This window comes from Vulpes vulpes, chromosome 12, assembly GCF_048418805.1.
Source record: "Vulpes vulpes isolate BD-2025 chromosome 12, VulVul3, whole genome shotgun sequence".
NCBI lineage: Eukaryota > Metazoa > Chordata > Mammalia > Carnivora > Canidae > Vulpes > Vulpes vulpes.
In genome coordinates this window covers 116,578,892-116,598,185 of record NC_132791.1, presented here as the reverse complement: position 1 = coordinate 116,598,185, position 19,294 = coordinate 116,578,892, and the positions used below count along the sequence as shown (strand labels likewise).

Here is a 19,294-nt window from a genome sequence, read left to right as displayed (position 1 = left end):
GGGGGCTGGGGGCAACAAGTAGCAACAAGTGTGGTGGAAGAGATCCTGCACCCAGGAAGCCCCCTGGGTCAGGAACACCAGGTCCCTGCACCAGGGAGCCCACTGGTCCAGAATGGAGTGGAGACTGCCCATCACACTGTCCATCTGGGGCAAAGGACTGGAACCAATGAAGGAAAGACACAGGTGAGCAGGGAAGGCAAGGGCTCAGCCAAGTCAGGACAACTCCCATGCCTTGCCCAAGAGTCTTGAAAAATCCAGGCACCTGCCAAGTGAAATAAGACTTCTTTATTGAATGAGCAAGGAAAGAAAGTACAGTCGATAGCTGATACTGCTATAAGCCACCAGTCTCAGGTTCACTTCTTCCGAGGCCAGTTTTCACCAAGATGACTATACTGAGCATCATTCTGATCTCGAAGGGGCTAGGAGGTAAGAAGAGGAACAGTGAAGCAGGATCAGGATTCTCCTAGTGAAGACCCCAGTCGGCCCCAGAGATGAGAGCTCATACCAAATTTCCCAGTGCCCCCCACCCCCCGGGATGAATTCCTCACCAGGACTCTTCATCCATACACATAACATCTAGCATCAGCCTCTTCATCCCCTCCCATTCTCCTCCCATTCTTGTCTCTTTCCCCTCAGGGCTCACCTGATAGAGCTGGTCATTTTCCAACAGAATTTGAGTGTCAGCAGCTAGAAGAAACAGGGAGAAAGAGTCATCAAGGGCCTAGGAGGATGGGACAGTGAGACTCCATGAGTACTGCAGGAGGACTACAGCTGGTCATACCCTCAGAAGTCTGCATGAGCAATATAGGCACAAGTCTCCCAACAACCAGTTTTAGGAGTTCTTAGGAGACCGCAAGAGTGACTCAGATGAGACACAACCCATTGCCAGCCCCATTCTTAGCAGGTGCACGCTCATACCCACAACACCCATGTACATACACACATGCACACTCTGTCCTTTCCACTTACACTTAGAGGACCTTCCAGTCTCGTGTCCAGCAAAGCAATAGACTCCCAAAGCAAGGAGCAGAGTGGCGATTATGTCAGTGATGACGATGCCAGCCAGGGTAGCTGAGTCCAGCTCCACACAGTTCTGACACACTATGGGGGAATGAGGGTAAGAGGAGAGCTGGAGAGCCTTCAAGACCAGGGAACCATCTCTGCCCCCTAGGGCAGCCCCAGAACCTCACACTAAGACTCAAACTTTAGTAAGACCCCTGGATAAAGGCCTGCTGATGCCTTTGCTACATCCACCTCTGCCCTTAATCCCAAGGAATCCCTGAGAAGAGCCAAGAAGTACTTTCAGCTTTGCAGGAATGTAAACAAGGCAGTAAGGCCAAACAACTCTCTTTTTTTATATATAATAAATTTATTTTTTCTTGGTGTTCAATTTGCCAACTTACAGAATAACACCCAGTGCTCATCCTGTCAAGTGCCCCCCTCAGTGCCCATCACCCATTCACACACACACCCCAAACAACTCTCTTAACCAAGATTTTACTGCTTGAGTCACAAGGCCCCTACTGTTTTTTTCTGCTAGTTAAGTTCCAAAGTCTGGCTCACACCATTACAAGAGTAACTTCACTTTGTTTAGAGAACAGGTTGGTCCACCATAGTGCCCTCTGGCTCTAAGGTTCTCATATCCAGAGGTCCCATCCATTTCAGTTCAAAGAGTCCAAAAGGCACATACTTCGATAATATACTTGCATATAAGGTGTTTTGTCGGATTGTTCTTCTGTCGCATTGCACCGATATATTCCTCGTGGATCCAGGATGCGTTTCCCCAAGTCCAGAGTTCTACTGCGTGGGAGTTGTATTCCCATAGTTCCCTCTATCCTTAGGACACTGGTGTTGCAAGTCAGGAACACTCTGTCCTCAAGTTCCTCCACAGATACCTTGAAGGGGCTCACTAAGGAGAAAACAAACAAACCAACAAACAACAAAAACAAAAAACAATGATTGCAGCCAGCTGTTTGGTCTGTAGCAGATGCCTGATTCTGCTGAAGTTTATATTTTAAAAGGACCGCTTTCTAAGTCTAGGACAATTTATGGTTTCCAGTGAGAGAGAAAGAAGTCCCAAGAAAAAGGCTTTGGGGGGCTCCCCATGAACTACAAGAACCAGGAAGGATGCAAGAATTCAGTCCAAGCAGAGCACAAACCCTGACAGACATGGAGCAAAAGAGGAAACCATGGAAGCTGGTTGATCCAAGAACCTTCCTGGGAATGTGTTCAGACCACTGATTAGAAGTAGAAGGAAAGCGTAGACTATTGAAGCACCAAAGAGACATGGAAAGACAGAAGAATGTTCCTCGGCTGGAAATGTCCACATTTGTTCTCCAGCAAAACTTTTTTTTTCTAAGATTTTATTTATCTATTCGAGATAGAGAGAATGCACGAGCAGGGGAGGAGAGGCAGAGGGAGAGGAAAAGCAGACTCCCCACTGAGCAAGGAGCCCCACACGGGGCTCCATCCCAGGACTCTGAGATCATGACCTGAGCCAAAGGAAGACATTTAACTGACTAGCCATCCAGGCTCCCACCAACAAAACTTTTAACTCTGCTTCCCAGCCATCTACAACCCTTCCGCTTTAATTTCTCATCCTCTTCTCTCCCTTTTTGCCCCTGCCCCAACAGCTACCAAGAAAATGGGACTCTCACTACTAAAGTCTTTCCTGGGACCAGTGATGGTTAGGATAGGAGAGAAGCTGGTATGAATTACCAGCCCAGTGATCCAGAAGGAGGCCCAGGGCAAAATCCATGTAATGATTTTTAGTTATTCTACCCTTGTTTAGGGGGAAGGGGACAGAAAAAAAATTATCAAATTCATTCTTGGGGCTCCACACAAGTGAAGTTTTGTCGGGAATTTAAGGACTGTAGGTATGCACAGTGCCTTTCTAGATCCACTGAATTACTTTGAGAGTATGTCCAGAGTCCACAGAGGCACAAGGATCTGTATCTCCAATCTCAGTGAAAAGTGCAATCCAGATTTTTCCTGACTCCATATTCAGTTACCAATTTGAATACAAGAGCATCCTCTGGAAAATCCCCAAAAGAGCTGTTTCTCATGCCTCTCCAGCAGACCAAGATTATATGGGCATATATCAGAGAGATACATGTACATCAGATGCTTCACATCCTACAGTCATGCCTTCCATGCAGATTTGCTTCCAATGGAAATCCTAGATATCCCAAAGCATTTGTCCCAGTTTGCCTGAGACTGAGGGTGTTTCTGGGATAAGACACTATCACTTTTAAAACCAAGCAAACCAGGGCACCTGGGGTGTTCAGTGGCTGAGCATCTGCCTTTGGCTCAGGGCATGATCCCGGGGTCCTCGGATCAAGTCCCACATTGGGTTCCCCATGGGGAACCTTCTCCCTCTGCCTATGTCTCTGCCTCTCTCTGTCTCTCATGAATAGATGGATAAAGTCTTAAAAAAAAAAAACAGGCAAACCAAGATGAGTTGATCATCCTACCACCTCAGATATTCCCTCCTTCCTTCTCAATTTAAAGTTAACTTTCTCCTAAAGCATGCCCCTGAGTATTGGGACATGGCTACAGGTGGCGACAAATGATGGCCAAATGACTAAGAGTCCTAGATCCCAGAGACTTTCTGCTCTAGAAGGAATAGCGCTCCCTTACCAGCCCTAGGCTCAGGCCCCCACAGACTGCACATTTCCTGCAGATCTCTGGCCCAAGGCCTTTAGAGAGACATTGAAAGCCAACATGCACGCCTAGCCGGAGTCAGTCAAAGCCAAGAACCTGTTTCCCAAATCCAAACCGTGTGCTACATCCCAACCCTGCCCTCCTTGACAACTCTGCCAGGTGAAGTGAAGCATTGAGAAGGATTTTCAAGTGGAGCTCACTCCAGGTGCTAATATCCCTCTCGGGTTTCTTGAGATGCCCCCACCACCTAGAGAAGCCTTACCTCGGGAGAGGAGGACAGCCAGGATCAGGCCAGCCAGAAACCTGCAGTGTTCCATTTTCCAGGAGAATTCCTTCAGTAGGTAGACCCAGGTCACAGAACCACCAACCAGGGTAAGAGTGCCCTCCCCCAACTGACTCACGGGTACCCGGAAAAAGTAAAGGGGTGGAGGAAGAACTAAAAGACGCCTGTGTGTCTGCTATCTGCCGTTGATCATGGGAGATTGTCAGAGTAGGGGTAGACTGGGGGTGGGGTAGGAAGGAAACAGGTGCAAATTGTTCTTTCTCCAAGCAGGGAGCTTTGAGGGGTGAGGTGGAAGGGAGAGCAGAGTGTGGAAAAGTTTGCCTAGACCTCTAGGAAGTAAAAGAAGATTTAGGATGTTCTTTCCTGAGTCACTGATGAAAAATAGTAATTTCAGAGTTGCTGTCAACAATGTAACTACATTTACTCACTACCTGAAAACTGCCAGCTCTCAAAACTCTGGAAAGAAACTGTGAGCCCCATCCCATAATCCATACCAACAAGGTTCCTCCCATTTCTGGTCTTTCTTGGGACCCTGCCCTAGTTCCTCCTTAGGCAGCCTGGAACACCAGACTGACTAGCTTCTTACCAGTGGGAGGTTGGGCTTTGGAGCCCCCCAGCCCAGACAGATATTTGAATACCAACTCCTATACTGCCTACCCACCTGGCCTGAGCCAGTCAGAATTTTTCAGAGGCTAATTCCTTCAGTATCCCAGTAAGGATTCAGACAAAAAGTTTGCATGGTACGTAACACATCGTATTTGCTCAGTAAGAGATCATTATTAATAACAACATGAGGGATCCCTGGGTGGCGCAGCGGTTTGGCGCCTGCCTTTGGCCCAGGGCGCGATCCTGGAGATCCGGGATCGAATCCCACGTCAGGCTCCCGGTGCATGGAGCCTGCTTCTCCCTCTGCCTGTGTCTCTGCCTCTCTCTCTCACTGTGTTCCTATCATAAATAAATAAAAATTAAAAAAAAAAAAATAACAACATGATTGGGGCACCTGGGTGGCTCAGTGGTTGAGCATCTGCCTTTAGCTCAAGGCATGATCCCGAGGTCCTGGGATTGAGTCCCGCATCAGGTTCCCTGCAGGGAGCCTGCTTCTCCCTCTGCCTATGTCTCTGCCTCTGTGTGTGTGTCTCTCATGGATAAATAAATAAAGTCTTAAAAAAAAAAAAAAGCCAATATGGTTGACTCACAGGCATAATTGAGTCTCCCCAGTAGACAATTGGACTATACCTTCCTGTGGCCTAGGAGGATCCAAACTCTCTACGGGGCCAGAGTTGAACTGTAATTTACCTGAGGGCAGACATAGCATATGTCTTGCTCCCTTCTGTATCTCCAACACCTAGCTTGTGCCTGGCACATAACAAGAGGTCTGTAGATTTTTGTTGACTCACTGACTTACAGCTGAGGGAGAAAGGAGCCTAAGATTCTGGAAACTCGGCTCAGGCTCTGGCCTTTGGAAATGTATGGCCTGTCTCATTGCAATTGTCCTATCTATTCTTGTCCAGGAAGGTACTTTCTTGATGATCTTGTCTCAAAAGACTGGTGAAAAATTCCTAAACAAGGGCCTAGACTGTGATGGTTTTCTGTTCAGAGCTCCAGCCCTGAGCACATGAGTGTTCTCATTTAAATTCATTAGTACTAGCAAGAAGCAATAACTGGCTGAAATCCTAGCAACAAGTGGTGGCAGAGATGTTTACCCCTCTCTTGAAGAAAGAAGCCCAGGCCATCTCCTACCCACAACCCAAGGGGTGTCTCTGTGCAAGTCATCTCTGAGATGGGGATCCAGCACTCTCTCCTTTTCTTTCCCAACACTTCCCATTCTCTACTCCTTAACAGAAAGTGAGATACATTTGCACCTGCAACCCTCCTGAGGCCCTTCTCTGCCCACATTTGAAGTAGAGGGTGGTGGCTCTGGATTTGTGCCTTCTCTCAGGGGCCCCAGCCTAAATGATGCTGGGCGGAGCCAGACTGTCTGCTCGGCAGGCTGGCTGGCTGCTGGGGGTTGCTTAGTGCTTCTGTGTCAGGGAGAAAGGCAGAGGCTGACATGGAGCTGGGGAAGCATCTGGCTGGCCTCATTTTGGCTGTCACTCTTCTTCAAGGTAAGGAATTCTGGCAGTCTGAAGAAAGGCTCAAGGAAGAGATCATCACCAGGGTGAAAGAATATTGGGGCCTCTAACCTCAAACCTACCTCAGCTGCCACGCTAGAATTCTGAGAATGAAGGGCAAAAATGAAGCCTCTTACTGTTCTCTGCTAGAGAGAAGCAGTGTCCCATGGGAGAGATGGAGTTCTTGTCTCTTAAGAAATGAAAACAGGGGCACCTGGGTGACTCAGCTGTTTGGGCATCTGCCTTTAGCTCAGGTCATGGTCCCGGGGTCCTGGGACTGAGCCCCACATCGGGCTCCCTGCTCTGTGGGGAGCCTGCTTCTCCCTCTCCCTCTGTTGCTCCCCCTGCTTGTGCTCTCTCTCTTTCTCTCTCTCTCTCTCAAATAAATAAAAATCTTTAAAAATTAAAAAAAAAAAAAAAGAAATGAAAGCAAAGGACTTTACTGGCTAGAGAGAGGACCCGGATACAGCCATCTTAGGTTGATTGTAGCCCAAAAGAGCACAGGCCAGAAACCGGAAAAGAAAAAGTATGTATTCCTTAACTCAGAGCTTGAGTTAAGGGCAGACCTATAAGATATTCATTCACTCATTTGGTCAGTTGGTTAACTGGTTATGAAATATGAGTGAGATCCTTTTACATGATAGGCTGTAAGGATATAAAGGTGAATAAAAGCCTCCTGCCCTAGTGAGCTTATAGTCTAACTGGAGGGATAAGCTTCAGTGTCACCAGATTGAGTGCAAGGTGCAATATGGGGTATCTGTATGAATATTCTGTTGGAAATAAATGGTAGGAAGTGGATGAACTGGGTCGATGCCTGGAATCTGGGCTAGAAATGATTCTCCACACACTGGGAGAAGCTAAAACCACAAAAGCTGTTGCAATCACACAAGTACTATGTGAGATGTGAGGAAGAGGGGCTGAGAATGGAAATGAGAGGATATTTACCTTTAAAGGATAGTTCGAGAAAAACATCTCAAAAAAGAGATAAAAGGATGATCAAAGAGCTGAAATAATTGGATGAGTGCAATAGAGAGAGAAACCATAGGAGAAGAAAAAAAAAGAAAGAAACCAAAGAAGTAGAGAGCTTCCAAAAGGAAAGAATCACCACTAATGAAATATTGTAGAGAGGTCCCGTTGATAGAAAGATATATTTAGAAGTTTAAATCTGTGGGATTTGGCAAAATAAAGGCCATGGATGATTTATAACACTCTCATTGGGGGTAGTATGAGTGGAAACTGGATGGATATGGTTTCACTCATACAGGGAATATAAGAAATAGTGGAAGGGATTATAAGGGAAAGAAGGGGAGCTTAGTGGGAAAAATTAGAGAGGAATACAAAAAATGAGAGACTCCCAACTCTGGGAAATGAAGAAAGGGTTGTGGAAGGGGAGGTGGGCAGGGGCTTAGGGTAACTGGGTGACAGGCACTGAGGCGAGCACTTGATTTAATGAGCACTGGGTGTTACACTATATGTTGGCAAATCGAACTTGAATAAAAACAAATGAAAAAATGAAGTAATAAAAAAAAGCAACTGAATGGAATTGTGTAGAAGGTGAAGGGTGAGTGATAATGTACACCAGTCTTTTTTTTTATTCACTCATTCATTCATTCATTCATTCATGCCCTCATTCAACAAATATAAAGCTCCTACCATGTTCCAAACACCGTGCTAGGTACTGTTAATAATTGGTTCAGTCCTGCAAGAAGTTCTAAAACAGTTGTCTCCTTTCAACTGTTTCCATTATACTTTTTTTCCCCATCGTAATTTGATTCATGCTTCATCTGTCCCCATCACACATTCTACCCCTAGACACACTACCTCTCTGTCCTTTTCCAATCTGTCTTTGCTCAGCTATTCTTTCTCCCCAGAATGCCTTTCTCTGTCTGGTAAATTCCTAATCATTCTTTGAGGCCCAACTAAATATCACCTTCTCTGTTAAGTTTTCCCTGTCCCTCACTCTTGGGCAAAATCAATAGCTTCTAGCCCCTTTCATATGCATTCACATAAGTACTAAAACTAATTGATAAGTTCTATTATATTAGTTATATATGTGTTCATTTTTCCTATTTTGTTGTAAACTCTTTGGAAGCAAAAAGTTCTTTGTATCACCACTCGTGTCTTTCATATTGTTTAATCATGTCAGGTACATAATAGTGCTTGGTGTTTTGATTCAATCCAATTGAACTGAATTCCATTGCTAGTTCTCTGCAGTATATCTATCATGCAATTCTACTACTCTGAATTTTGAGACAGATTTGAGAGCTATTGAATAGCTACCTCCTCTAGGATGTCCAGGGTTTCTACAAAAAATGGATCACCAAGGCTGAGGATTTTATTTTTTTTAAGATTTTATTTATTTATTCATAAACACACAGAGAGAGAGGCAGAGACACAGGCAGAGGGAGAAGCAGGCTCCATGCAGGGAGCCTGACATGGGACTCGATCTTGGGTCCCCAGGATCACGCCCTGGGCTGAAGGCAGGCACCAAACTGTTGAGCCACCCAGGCTGCCCCAAGGCTGAGGATTTTAGAAGAACTCTAAAAATTCTTTAGTTAGTGTAAACCACTTCTTGCCAGGATTTTAGCTGCTAAAAAAGCAAAGCATTCCAGACTGTACAGGAAATACCTTTATGTATATTCCAGTATAGTTCTGACTCTGACCATCCAAAGTTAATATCAGACCCCACAGGTTAAGGGCACTGTCCCCAACAAAACTGCCCTCACTTTAAATGCCAGGCACAAGTTTAGGGGTTCCTTTTTTTAATAATAAATTTATTTTTTATTGTTCAATTTGCCAACATACAGAATAACACCCAGTGCTCATCCCGTCAAGTACCCCCCTCAGTGCCCGTCACCCATTCACCCCCACCCCCCGCCCTCCTCCCCTTCCACCACCCCTAGTTCGTTTCCCAGAGTTAGGAGTCTTTATGTTCTGTCTCCCTTTCTGATATTTCCTACCCATTTCTTCTCCCTTCCCTTCTATTCCTTTTCACTATTATTTATATTCCCCAAATGAATGAGAACATATAATGTTTGTCCTTCTCCGATTGACTTATTTCACTCAGCATAATACCCTCCAGTTCCAACCACGTTGAAGCAAATGGTGGGTATTTGTCATTTCTAATGACTGAGGAATATTCCATTGTATACATAAACCACATCTGCTTTATCCATTCATCTTTCAATGGACACTGAGGTTCCTTCCACAGTTTGGCTATTGTGGACATTGCTGCTAGAAACATCGGGGTGCAGGTATCCCGGTGTTTCATTGCATCTGTATCTTTGGGGTAAATCCCCAACAGTGCAATTGCTGGGTCATAGGGCAGGTCTATTTTTAACTCTTTGAGGAACCTCCACACAGTTTTCCAGAGGGGCTGCACCAGTTCACATTCCCACCAATAGTGTAGGAGGGGTCCCCTATCTCCACATCCTCTCCAACATTTGTGGTTTCCTGCCTTGTTAATTTTCCCCATTCTCACTGATGTGAGGTGGTATCTCATTGTGGTTTTGATTTGTATTTCCCTGATGGCAGATGATGCAGAGCATTTTCTCATGTGCATGTTGGCCATGTCTATGTCTTCCTCTGTGAAATTTCTGTTCATGTCTTTTGCCCATTTCATGATTGGATTGTTTGTTTCTTTGGTGTTGAGTTTAATAAGTTCTTTATAGATCTTGGAAACTAGCCCTTTATCTAATACATCATTTGCAAATATCTTCTCCCATTCTGTAGGTTGTCTTTTAGTTTTGTTGACTGTATTCTTTGCTGTGCAAAAGCTTCTTATTTTGATGAAGTCCCAATAGTTCATTTTTGCTTTTGTATCTTTTGCATTCGTGGATGTATCTTGAAAGAAGTTACTGTGGCCGAGTTCAAAAAGACTGTTGCCTGTGTTCTTCTCTAGGATTTTGATGGAATCTTGTCTCACATTTAGATCTTTGATCCATTTTGAGTTTATCTTTGTGTATGGTGAAAGGGAGTGGTCTAGTTTCATTCTTCTGCATGTGGATGTCCAATTTTCCCAGCACCATTTATTGAAGAGACTGTCTTTCTTCAAGTGGATAGTCTTTCCTCCTTTATCGAATATTAGTTGACCGTAAAGTTGAGGGACCACTTCTGGATTCTCTATTCTGTTCCATTGATCTATGTGTCTGTTTTTGTGCCAGTACCACACTGTCTTGATGACCACAGCTTTGTAGTAGAACCTGAAATCTGGCATTGTGATGCCCCCAGCTATGGTTTTCTTTTTTAAAATTCCCCTGGCTATTCGGGGTCTCTTCTGATTCCACACAAATCTTAAAATAATTTGTTCTAACTCTCTGAAGAAAGGCCATGGTATTTTGATAGGGATTGCATTAAACGCGTAAATTGCCCTGGGTAACATTGACATTTTCACAATATTAATTCTGCCAATCCATGATCATGGAATATTTTTCCATCTCTTTGTGTCTTCCTCAATTTCTTTCAGAAGTGTACTATAGTTTTTAGGAATAGATCCTTTACCTCTTTGGTTAGGTTTATTCCTAGGTATCTTATGCTTTTGGGTGCAATTGTAAATGGGATGGACTCCTTAATTTCTCTTTCTTCAGTCTCATTGTTAGTGTATAGAAATGCCACTGACTTCTGGGCATTGATTTTGTATCCTGCCATACTGCCAAATTGCTGTATGAGTTCTAGCAATCTTGGACTGGAGGCTTTTGGGTTTTCTATGTAGAGTATCATGTCATCAGCGAAGAGGAAGAGTTTGACTTCTTCTTTGCCAATTTGAATGCCTTTAATGTCTTTTTGTTGTCTGATTGCTGAGGCGATGACTTCCAGTACTATGTTGAATAGCAGTGATGAGAGTGGACATCCCTGTCTTGTTCCTGATCTTAGGGGAAAGGCTCCCAGTGCTTCCCCATTGAGAATTATATTTGCTGTGGGCTTTTCGTAGATGGCTTTTATGATGTTGAGGAATGTTCCCTCTATCCCTACACTCTGAAGGGTTTTGATCAGGAATGGATGTTGTATTTTGTCAAATGCTTTCTCTGCATCTAATGAGAGGATGATATGGTTCTTGGTTTTTCTCTTGCTGATATGATGAATCACATTGATTGTTTTACGAGTGTTGAACCAGCCTTGTGTCCCAGGAAATAATCCTACTTGGTCATAGTGAATAATTTTCTTAATGTACTGTTGGATCCTATTGGCTAGTATCTTGTTGAGAATTTTTGCATCCATGTTCATCAGGGATATTGGTCTATAATTCTCCTTTTTGGTGGGGTCTTTGTCTGGTTTTGGAATTAAGGTGATGCTGGCCTCATAGAATGAATTTGGAAGTACTCCATCTCTTTCTATCTTTCTAAACAGCTTTAGTAGAATAGGTATGGTTTCTTCTTTAAACGTTTGATAGAATTCCCTTGGGAAGCCATCTGGCCCTGGACTTTTGTGTCTTGGGAGGTTTTTGATGACTGCTTCAATTTCCTCCCTGGTTATTGGCCTGTTCAGGTTTTCTATTTCTTAAGTTTAGGCGTTCCTATACCACCTACACTTCCGACAAATTGGGTACAAATCTGGAGGGTTCCCACATTTGATAATTTGTTAGAACAACTCATAAAACTCAGGAAAGCACTATATTTACTATTAAAGTTTAATTATAGAAAATAAAATCAGGATTTTCCAAATGAAGAGACACATAAGTAAGGTCTGAGAGGGCCCTGAACACAGAGCTTCTGTGCTCTCTGCCTGTGGAATCAAAATACATCACCTTCCTAGTACATTGATGCATTCACCAATGAGGAAACTCCACTGAGTTTTTTTTTTCTTGACTTTTTTTTTTTAAAGAGTAAAAGAGAGCTGGGGATAGGGGGAGAAGAAAAGGGAGAGACTCTCAAGCAGACTCTGTGCAGAGCACAAAGCCCAACACAGGGCTTGATTTCACTACCCCAGAGATCATGATTTGAGCTGAAACCAAGAGTCAGACATTCAACCAACTGAGCCACCCAGCCCCTCCTCTGAGTTTTTATTGGGGTTTCATGACATAAGTATAATGTTCGAATCATTGGCCATATGACTGAACTCAATCTCCAGCTCTCTTCCTCTCTCAGGGTTCAAATTCCCAGATTACATGGGTCTTGACCAACTCCATCCTGAGTCATTTCTTTAGCATAAATTCATGCATGGTCCATAAGCCCACCAAGGGACACATGGTTGGCTCTGTCGGTTGAGCATCAGACTCTTGATTTTAGCTCAGATCATGATATCAGGGTCGTGGGATAGATCCCTGAGCAGAGCTCCTCACTCAGCAGGGAGTCTGCTTCTCTCTCTCTCTCCTTCTCCCTCTGCCCCTCCTCCTGCTTATGCACTGTCTCCCACTCCCTCTCCCTAAAATAAATAAATAAATCTAAAAAAAGAAAAGAAAAGAAAAAGAAGAAATGCACCAAGACTAACAAAGACACTCCAAACACTCATTAAATTCCAAGGGTTTAGAAGCTCCCTCCCAGGAATCCATGACAAAGATCAGACAAATTCTTTATTATACAACACCCTGAATTCAATTTGGTGATTTAGGCTGCAACCCAAAAGAAGTAAGTATAGATACTTTCCACTTTCCTAGATTAGGATATCTATCTTGGCCTCAAATGACCAAGGTAATGATACCTCAGGGCATCTGGACAACTCTATGCCCAGCTAATTCTCTTTTCTGTCTTTACAGGTGTTACAGCCCAGAAGGAACAAGGTAGGATGAGTGGCTTCTTTCTATCCTCAAACTTTGAGGAAAGTCATGGAAATATGGTTCCTACAATAGTAGTCCTATAGGGACTGAGTGATAGAAGGGATGGAATGATGAGTCATAAATAGCAAACCTCTCATTGGCAACCAAGTGAGTGGCCAGTCATGTACTTTCTGGTCAGCTTTCCTGCAGCTAAGCAAATAATTCTCAAGTTCTTGAAGCAGAAACAGGACTCCAGCAGCTAGGCACTATTCAAAGTGGGATCCATGAACCAACACCACTGGCATCAGCTGGGATCATGTCAGAAACGCCCCATTTCAGCTCCTTCCCAGAACTACTAAATAGAATCTGAAATTCTAACTAGATCCTCCATATGATCCTTGTGCCTATTAAAGTTTGAGAAGCACTGCTACAATAGTCTTGTCCTGATATCTCGGGACAGTGAAAATTGCAGAAGAAAGACCTTTAACAGGCAATGGCTTTTCCGTTTCAGGATTTCCCGTGATAAAAGTAGATGGCAATCGAGAAGATGGTTCGGTACTTCTGATTTGTGACTCACAAAACAAAGATATCAAATGGTTTGAAGACGGGAAGGAAAGAACTTTACCAAAGAAAGATAAAAAGACGTTGGATCTGGGAAGTAGTATGAAGGACCCTCAAGGGATATATCAGTGTCAAGTAGCAAAGAACATTTCAAAGCCACTCCAAGTATATTACAGAAGTATGTAACCCCTTTTGGTCTGCTTGTTGTACAATTAAGCAGTTCTTTCTGTTCTGGTAGGCTTCCTATCCCTGGTAAGTGTGGGAATAGACACTAAACAGTTCTCATTCTCTTTTTTTTTAAGATTTTATTTATTTATTCTGAGAGACTCAGAGAGAGAGAGGCAGAGACACAGGCAGAGGGAGAAGCAGGCTCCATGCAGGAAGCCTGATGCGGGACTCAATCCAGGATCACACCATGGGCCGAAGGCAGGCACTAAATCGCTGAGTCACCCAGGGATCCCCCAGTTCTCATTTTCTTCATCACAGCTTACCTCTTTTTGAATATAACAAGACAGTTCCCCCATCTTCTTGGAAAAGCATAACCTGTCCTGTAAAGCCTGGTTTAATTTTGGATAGGCTCTCATGGATCAGAGCAGTCAGCTCTTTATATAAGCTAAGTTGGGGTAGCTCGGGGAGATGGAGGAGATGACAAGGTGAGCAGCAATGATATGTAGAAGGCGGCTGACCACAGAGAAGGGGATCTGATCTTCCTCCTATTTCATATGGTCAATGGTCAGACTACATGGGCTTCCCCAGGACAGCTGGGAGATGCAAGGATATCAAGAAGTATTGCATTCTTAGTCCAAGGATCTTCCCCTACCATACCTTGCACAGAGAGAGGAGTCTGCTATCCTAAATAGAGGCATCAGCACTTGTAGGAAAAAGAAAAAGATTCAGAAGAACCACTTTCACACCCTGAAGGAGACTTGTCCCTCTCTTTCCCCATAGTGTGTCAGAACTGCATTGAGCTGAATGCAGGCACTATAACCGGCTTTGTCTTCGCTGAAATCATCAGCATTTTCTTCCTTGCTGTTGGGGTCTACTTCATTGCTGGACAGGATGGAGTTCGCCAGTCAAGAGGTAAAAGAATGCTCTTCAATAAGAGATGGGACTACCTGGGATCCCCAGTTTCTTTCCTACCAAAATTGACCTAATAGAAGAGATGAGGTTGCTCATCTCTTCTATTGCTAATGAGCAATACGACAGTGATATTTTTACAGCATATTTCACAATCCACCTCTCTCTGATTTTCCTCTGATTCCTCTGATTTTTTTAAAGATTTTATTTATTTATTCATAGATACACAGAGAGAGAGAGAGGCAGAGACACAGACAGAGGGAGAAGCAGGCTCCATGCAGGGAGCCCAGTGTGAGACTCGATCCCAGGTCTCCAGGATCACACCCCAGGCTGCAGGCGGCGCCAAACTGCTGCGCCACCGGGTCTGCCCTCCTCTTATTTTTTTTTAAAAAACTCTTTGTTGAACTAAAACTACATAGAGAAATGTGCATGGATGACAAGCATACCCATGAATCCAACACCCAGCTTAAGAAAGACAGTATTACCAATACCCTAGAAGTCCCCCTTGTGGTCAGTTCCAGCCTCTCCACTTATCCCCCAAAGTGAGTACTAGCCTGACTTCTAACAACATTAATTTTTCCTGTTTTCATTCCTTATGTCAATGGACTCATACAGAAGCACTCATGTATGTGCTTCTTTTAGTAAAAAACATGCTTGTGAGATCTTTCCACATTGTTGTATGTAAATGTATTTCACTAATTCTTATTGCTATGCAGTGCTCCATTGTGTGACTATAACCCAATTTATTAGCCATTCTACCTCACATATTCCATTTTTTGTGCAGCCTCAGACAAGCAGACTCTGTTGTCCAATGACCAACTTTACCAGGTAAGGCATGGGGGAATAAAAGAGACATTACTACAATTAATAGTAAAATTTGGGGATGGGGGACATGTCATTTGGAGGCTACTGTACAGATAAGGAACTACTTAGGGCATACCAGATGATTACATAGTCACACTTTGGGCAGAATGGATGAAATGAAGAGAAGGATTGAGAGAGACTGAGGTCAGGATCCAGTGAGAAAAAGTGGAAGAACACACTGAGAGGGACACACAAAGTAACTGTATACAGAGCCTCCATCCCCCTTGTCCTCTTTCCACCCCGAGGACAGTGAAACACCCACTCCAAAGCCTTGCACATGGAAAGCATTCAATAACTATGCATCAAGTTAATTCATAGAGGACAAGGGAAAATGAGTTTATGACTGTGCTGTCCTGATTAGCCCCTCAGGGATCGAGAAAATGACCAATATGGCCACCTTCAAGGAAAGCGACTGAGGAAAAATTGAACTCAGGACTCAAAGTAGGTGTGTCCTTCTATACCAATTCTAAGAAATTACCTTTCCTGGGGTTGCCTGGGTGGCTCAGTTGGTTAAACATCTAATTCTTGACTTCAGCTCAGGTCATGATCTCAGGGTCATAATCTCAGGGTCATGAGATTGAGCCCTGCTCTGGGCTCTGTGCTCAGCTTGGAACATGCTTAAGATTCTCTCCCTCTCCCTCTGCCCACCCCCCACCCTGCACACCTCTGCTTTCTCTCTCTCTTTCTTAAAAATCAGCCTTTCTTTTACTTGCCCTCCCAACTGCTGCCAAGTCTATCTCCATATTCCAAGACACCATAAGCTTAGGGAGGGTGGGTAACTTATGGTTCTTTGGGGTGAGGGGGCTGTCCTGTGCATTGTACAGTTTTTAGCAGCATCCCTCTCCTCTATCCACCAGATGCTAGTAATACCATCAGCTGTGACAATCAAAAATATTTCCAGATATTTCAAATGTCTCCTCCGGGGCAAGATCACCATTGGTTCAGAAACACTGACCTATATTAACCTTTCAATCAAACAATTAGTCAGAAATTCTGATGCAATCAACCAGGAAAAGTTTCTATCAGGAAAACCGGATCAGAGCATTATTTGGTTTTCTGAACCAATCCAATTTTTCTTTTTTTTCTCCCTTCTGGATAGTTCTCAGAAACATGGCAGTACGTTTTGGAGCACTCCTAGCAGAGAAATTCTCAGCCCTAAACGTAGAATCAAGTTTTCCAAAGGTGACAAATGGAGAAGAAAGCCCATCAGAGCAAATTTGGATTTTTCTCAAAATAAAATAAACAAAAAGTAAAAATATGTATGGTGTTGCAGGAGCGCCACCTATTGGAAGGTAATTTTCTGTAAAAAAAAATTGAAAAGGTCAATAACCCCTCTATTTGAATATTATTTTTTAAAGTTCTAATTTTTATTTACTTTTTGTATAGGTCATAATTTACACGGTTTAAATATGCAATAAAAGGTCTCCCTTCACCTCCATCCCCAGCCATTCAGTTGTCTCCAGAGACAAACAATATACTAGTTTCTTTATAAGATATATAAGGTATTATAAATCAGAGGTATTCTAGGCATACATAAGCAAACTCTTAGGTACACATTATTCTTCCTTTCCCTATTTTTCACACAAATAGTATCATAACATACATCTTGCACTTTTCACCTAATAAAATATTAAGATTATTTCATACCAGTAAGTAAAGGAGCACCTTTTTTTTTTTTTTTAACCCAGCCACATTGTGGACTTGCTATGATTTATTTAATCAGTCCTCTATTGATGGATAAAATATTGCTGCCAATATTTTGCTCCTACAATGCTGCAATGACATTATATAAATGTCATTTTAAAAATAATTGTATTGAGGTATAATTCACATGCTATAAAATTCACCATTTTAAGCAATTTTCACTATTCTTAGTAAGTCTTACAAAATGTACCCAGTTGTACAATCACCATAACCCAGTATTAGAACATTGCTATCACCCTCTTAAGAGTACATTCCCTGTTCCTACCCTCAGCCCCAGGCAACCACTAATCTCTTTTCTGTCTTATCAGGTTTGCCTTTTTTGCCTGTTTCATATAAATGGAATTATACAATATGCTGTAGTTGTGCAATGTGCTGGACATTCTTCTTATGCTAATCTTTATGTGGATCCATGTCTTCATTTCTCTGGAATTGACACCTGGGAGTGAAGAATTGTTGGGTTGTATGGTAAATTTATGTTTGACTTTTTAAGAAACTCCCTGTAACATTTTATATTCCCGGTAGTAATAGTTGAGAGTTTCTGTTTCTCCACATTCTCACCAATATTTGTTACTATTTTTTTTTTAGTACAGCCATTCTCCGAGGCATAAAATGGCATCTTATGCTACCTTTATCTAAAAAAAATTTTTTAAAGATAATTATTGTACTTTAATTTGTATTTCCCTAATAACTAATGTTGTTGAACACCTTTTCATGTGCTTATAAGCCATTATTATATCTTTAGTGAAATGTCTATTTAAATCTTTTTTTTAATTTCGGTTGTCTTACTGTTGAATTGAAAAAGTTCTTCTATATTTTGAATACAAGTCCTTTATTACATATATGATTTACAAATGCATTACCAGTCTGTGGCTTTTCTTTTCATTCTTTTCATGGTGACTTTTGAAGCACAAAAATTTTTAATTTCTATGAAGTCCATTTTATCCATTTTTTTCTTTTATGGATTGTGCTTTTGGTATCATGTCTAAGAAGTCTTTGGCAAACCCAAGGTCATGATGATTTCTCCAATGTCTCCTTTTTATAGTTTTTAAACTTCCATAGTTTTAGTTCTGACAAACGTCATTTAGAATATACTAGGACTATTCAAAACAAATATAAATAAATGATACTTGGGAGCCATAATGTATTTGCACTTGTAATTTTATTAAATATTGCCAAATTGCGCTTCATGGAGGTTGGACTAGTGTTTACTCCCAATAACAATAATTGAGAGTGCCTTTTACTCCATACTTTTTGAACTTTGCCGATTTCATAAGTTAAAAATGACATCTCAGTATAGTTTTAATTTACATTTTCCTTATCAAAAATGGAAGTGAGGACACCTGGGTGGCTCAGTGGTTGAGCATCTGCCTTTGGCTCAAGGTGTGATCCCAGGGCCCAGGGATCGAGTCCCGCATCAGGCTCCCTGCGAGGAGCCTGCTTTTCCCTCTGCCTATGTCTCCGCCTCTCTCTGTGTGTCTCTCACGAATAAATAAAATATTTTAAAAAATAAAAATAATAATGTAAGTGACTCAAGTATTTTTCCTTCTCAGGATATATAGGCTCGTATCCCTTTATCTTATTGACTTGCAACAGCACTTTGCATATGTGGAAAACTAGATTTTTTGTTTGTGATATTAGTTGCAGATATTTTTCCAATTTTGGTATTTGTTCTTTGACTTCATGATGGTTGGTTTTCTGTCCACATTTTAATTATCTGAGTATAGCAGAATCTGTATCTGCATGCAGTAGAATTCATTGATCTTTTATGGCTTGTAGGTTGTTTCCTATTTAGAAAGGTCTTCTCCATTTTAAGATTATTCTTTTTAAAAAGTTTTCCTATGAATTCCTCTGACACTTTAATGGTTTCATTTTATACATTTAAATGAATGATTCATCTTGAATTAATTCTAATGTAAAGGCCTAACACATTGACTAACTTTAACACCACATAGCTACCCGGTTATTCTAGAACAATTTTTTGAATGATCCATCTTGTGCCCATTGATTTTAAATGGAGTTGCCACTCCACTCTCACCAGACTGTAAGCTCCAGGAAAGAAAAGACGTATTTTTACTAATGTATTTTCAGAAACTAGTATCATGCTGGAACAAGATACACATTTAAAAATTGCACAGCACTCTGTGTGTGTATGTGTTTGTGGAGAAATATACATAACATGCAATTTGTCATTTTAAACATTTTAGGTGTACTATTCAGTGGCATTAAGTACATAGACAATATTATGCAACCATCACCACTATCCATTTCAAAAACTTTTTTCATCATCTTGACCTCTGTACCCATTAAACAATAATTCCCCATTCTTCCCTTCCCCCAGCC

At 42.2% G+C, this 19,294-nt stretch overlaps 2 protein-coding genes across 3 annotated transcripts; one reads left to right on the top strand and one right to left on the bottom strand.

The window, feature by feature from the left end:
* Positions 1 to 270: 270 nt before the first annotated feature.
* CD3D (CD3 delta subunit of T-cell receptor complex) lies at positions 271 to 4,114 on the bottom strand. The gene is made up of 5 exons (XM_025998873.2): positions 3,926 to 4,114; positions 1,691 to 1,909; positions 970 to 1,101; positions 644 to 687; positions 271 to 419 (listed from the first exon to the last, which is right to left on the bottom strand). The coding sequence occupies exons 1-5, from the start codon at positions 3,978 to 3,980 to the stop codon at positions 354 to 356; spliced, it is 516 nt and encodes a 171-aa protein (XP_025854658.1). The 5' UTR covers positions 3,981 to 4,114; the 3' UTR covers positions 271 to 353.
* Positions 4,115 to 5,873: 1,759 nt separating this feature from the next.
* CD3G (CD3 gamma subunit of T-cell receptor complex) lies at positions 5,874 to 18,467 on the top strand. 2 transcript variants are annotated; one of them, XM_072729645.1, is made up of 7 exons: positions 5,874 to 6,051; positions 12,749 to 12,772; positions 13,260 to 13,487; positions 14,258 to 14,389; positions 15,171 to 15,214; positions 15,612 to 15,695; positions 16,350 to 18,467. In XM_072729645.1, exons 1-6 carry the CDS (start codon positions 5,997 to 5,999, stop codon positions 15,675 to 15,677), a joined length of 549 nt encoding a protein of 182 aa, XP_072585746.1. In that variant the 5' UTR covers positions 5,874 to 5,996; the 3' UTR covers positions 15,678 to 15,695; positions 16,350 to 18,467. The 2 variants fall into 2 exon arrangements, with proteins under 2 accessions (XP_072585746.1, XP_072585747.1); XM_072729646.1 differs by having other exon boundaries at positions 5,924 to 6,051; positions 15,612 to 15,691.
* The last annotated feature ends 827 nt before the right edge of the window (positions 18,468 to 19,294 follow it).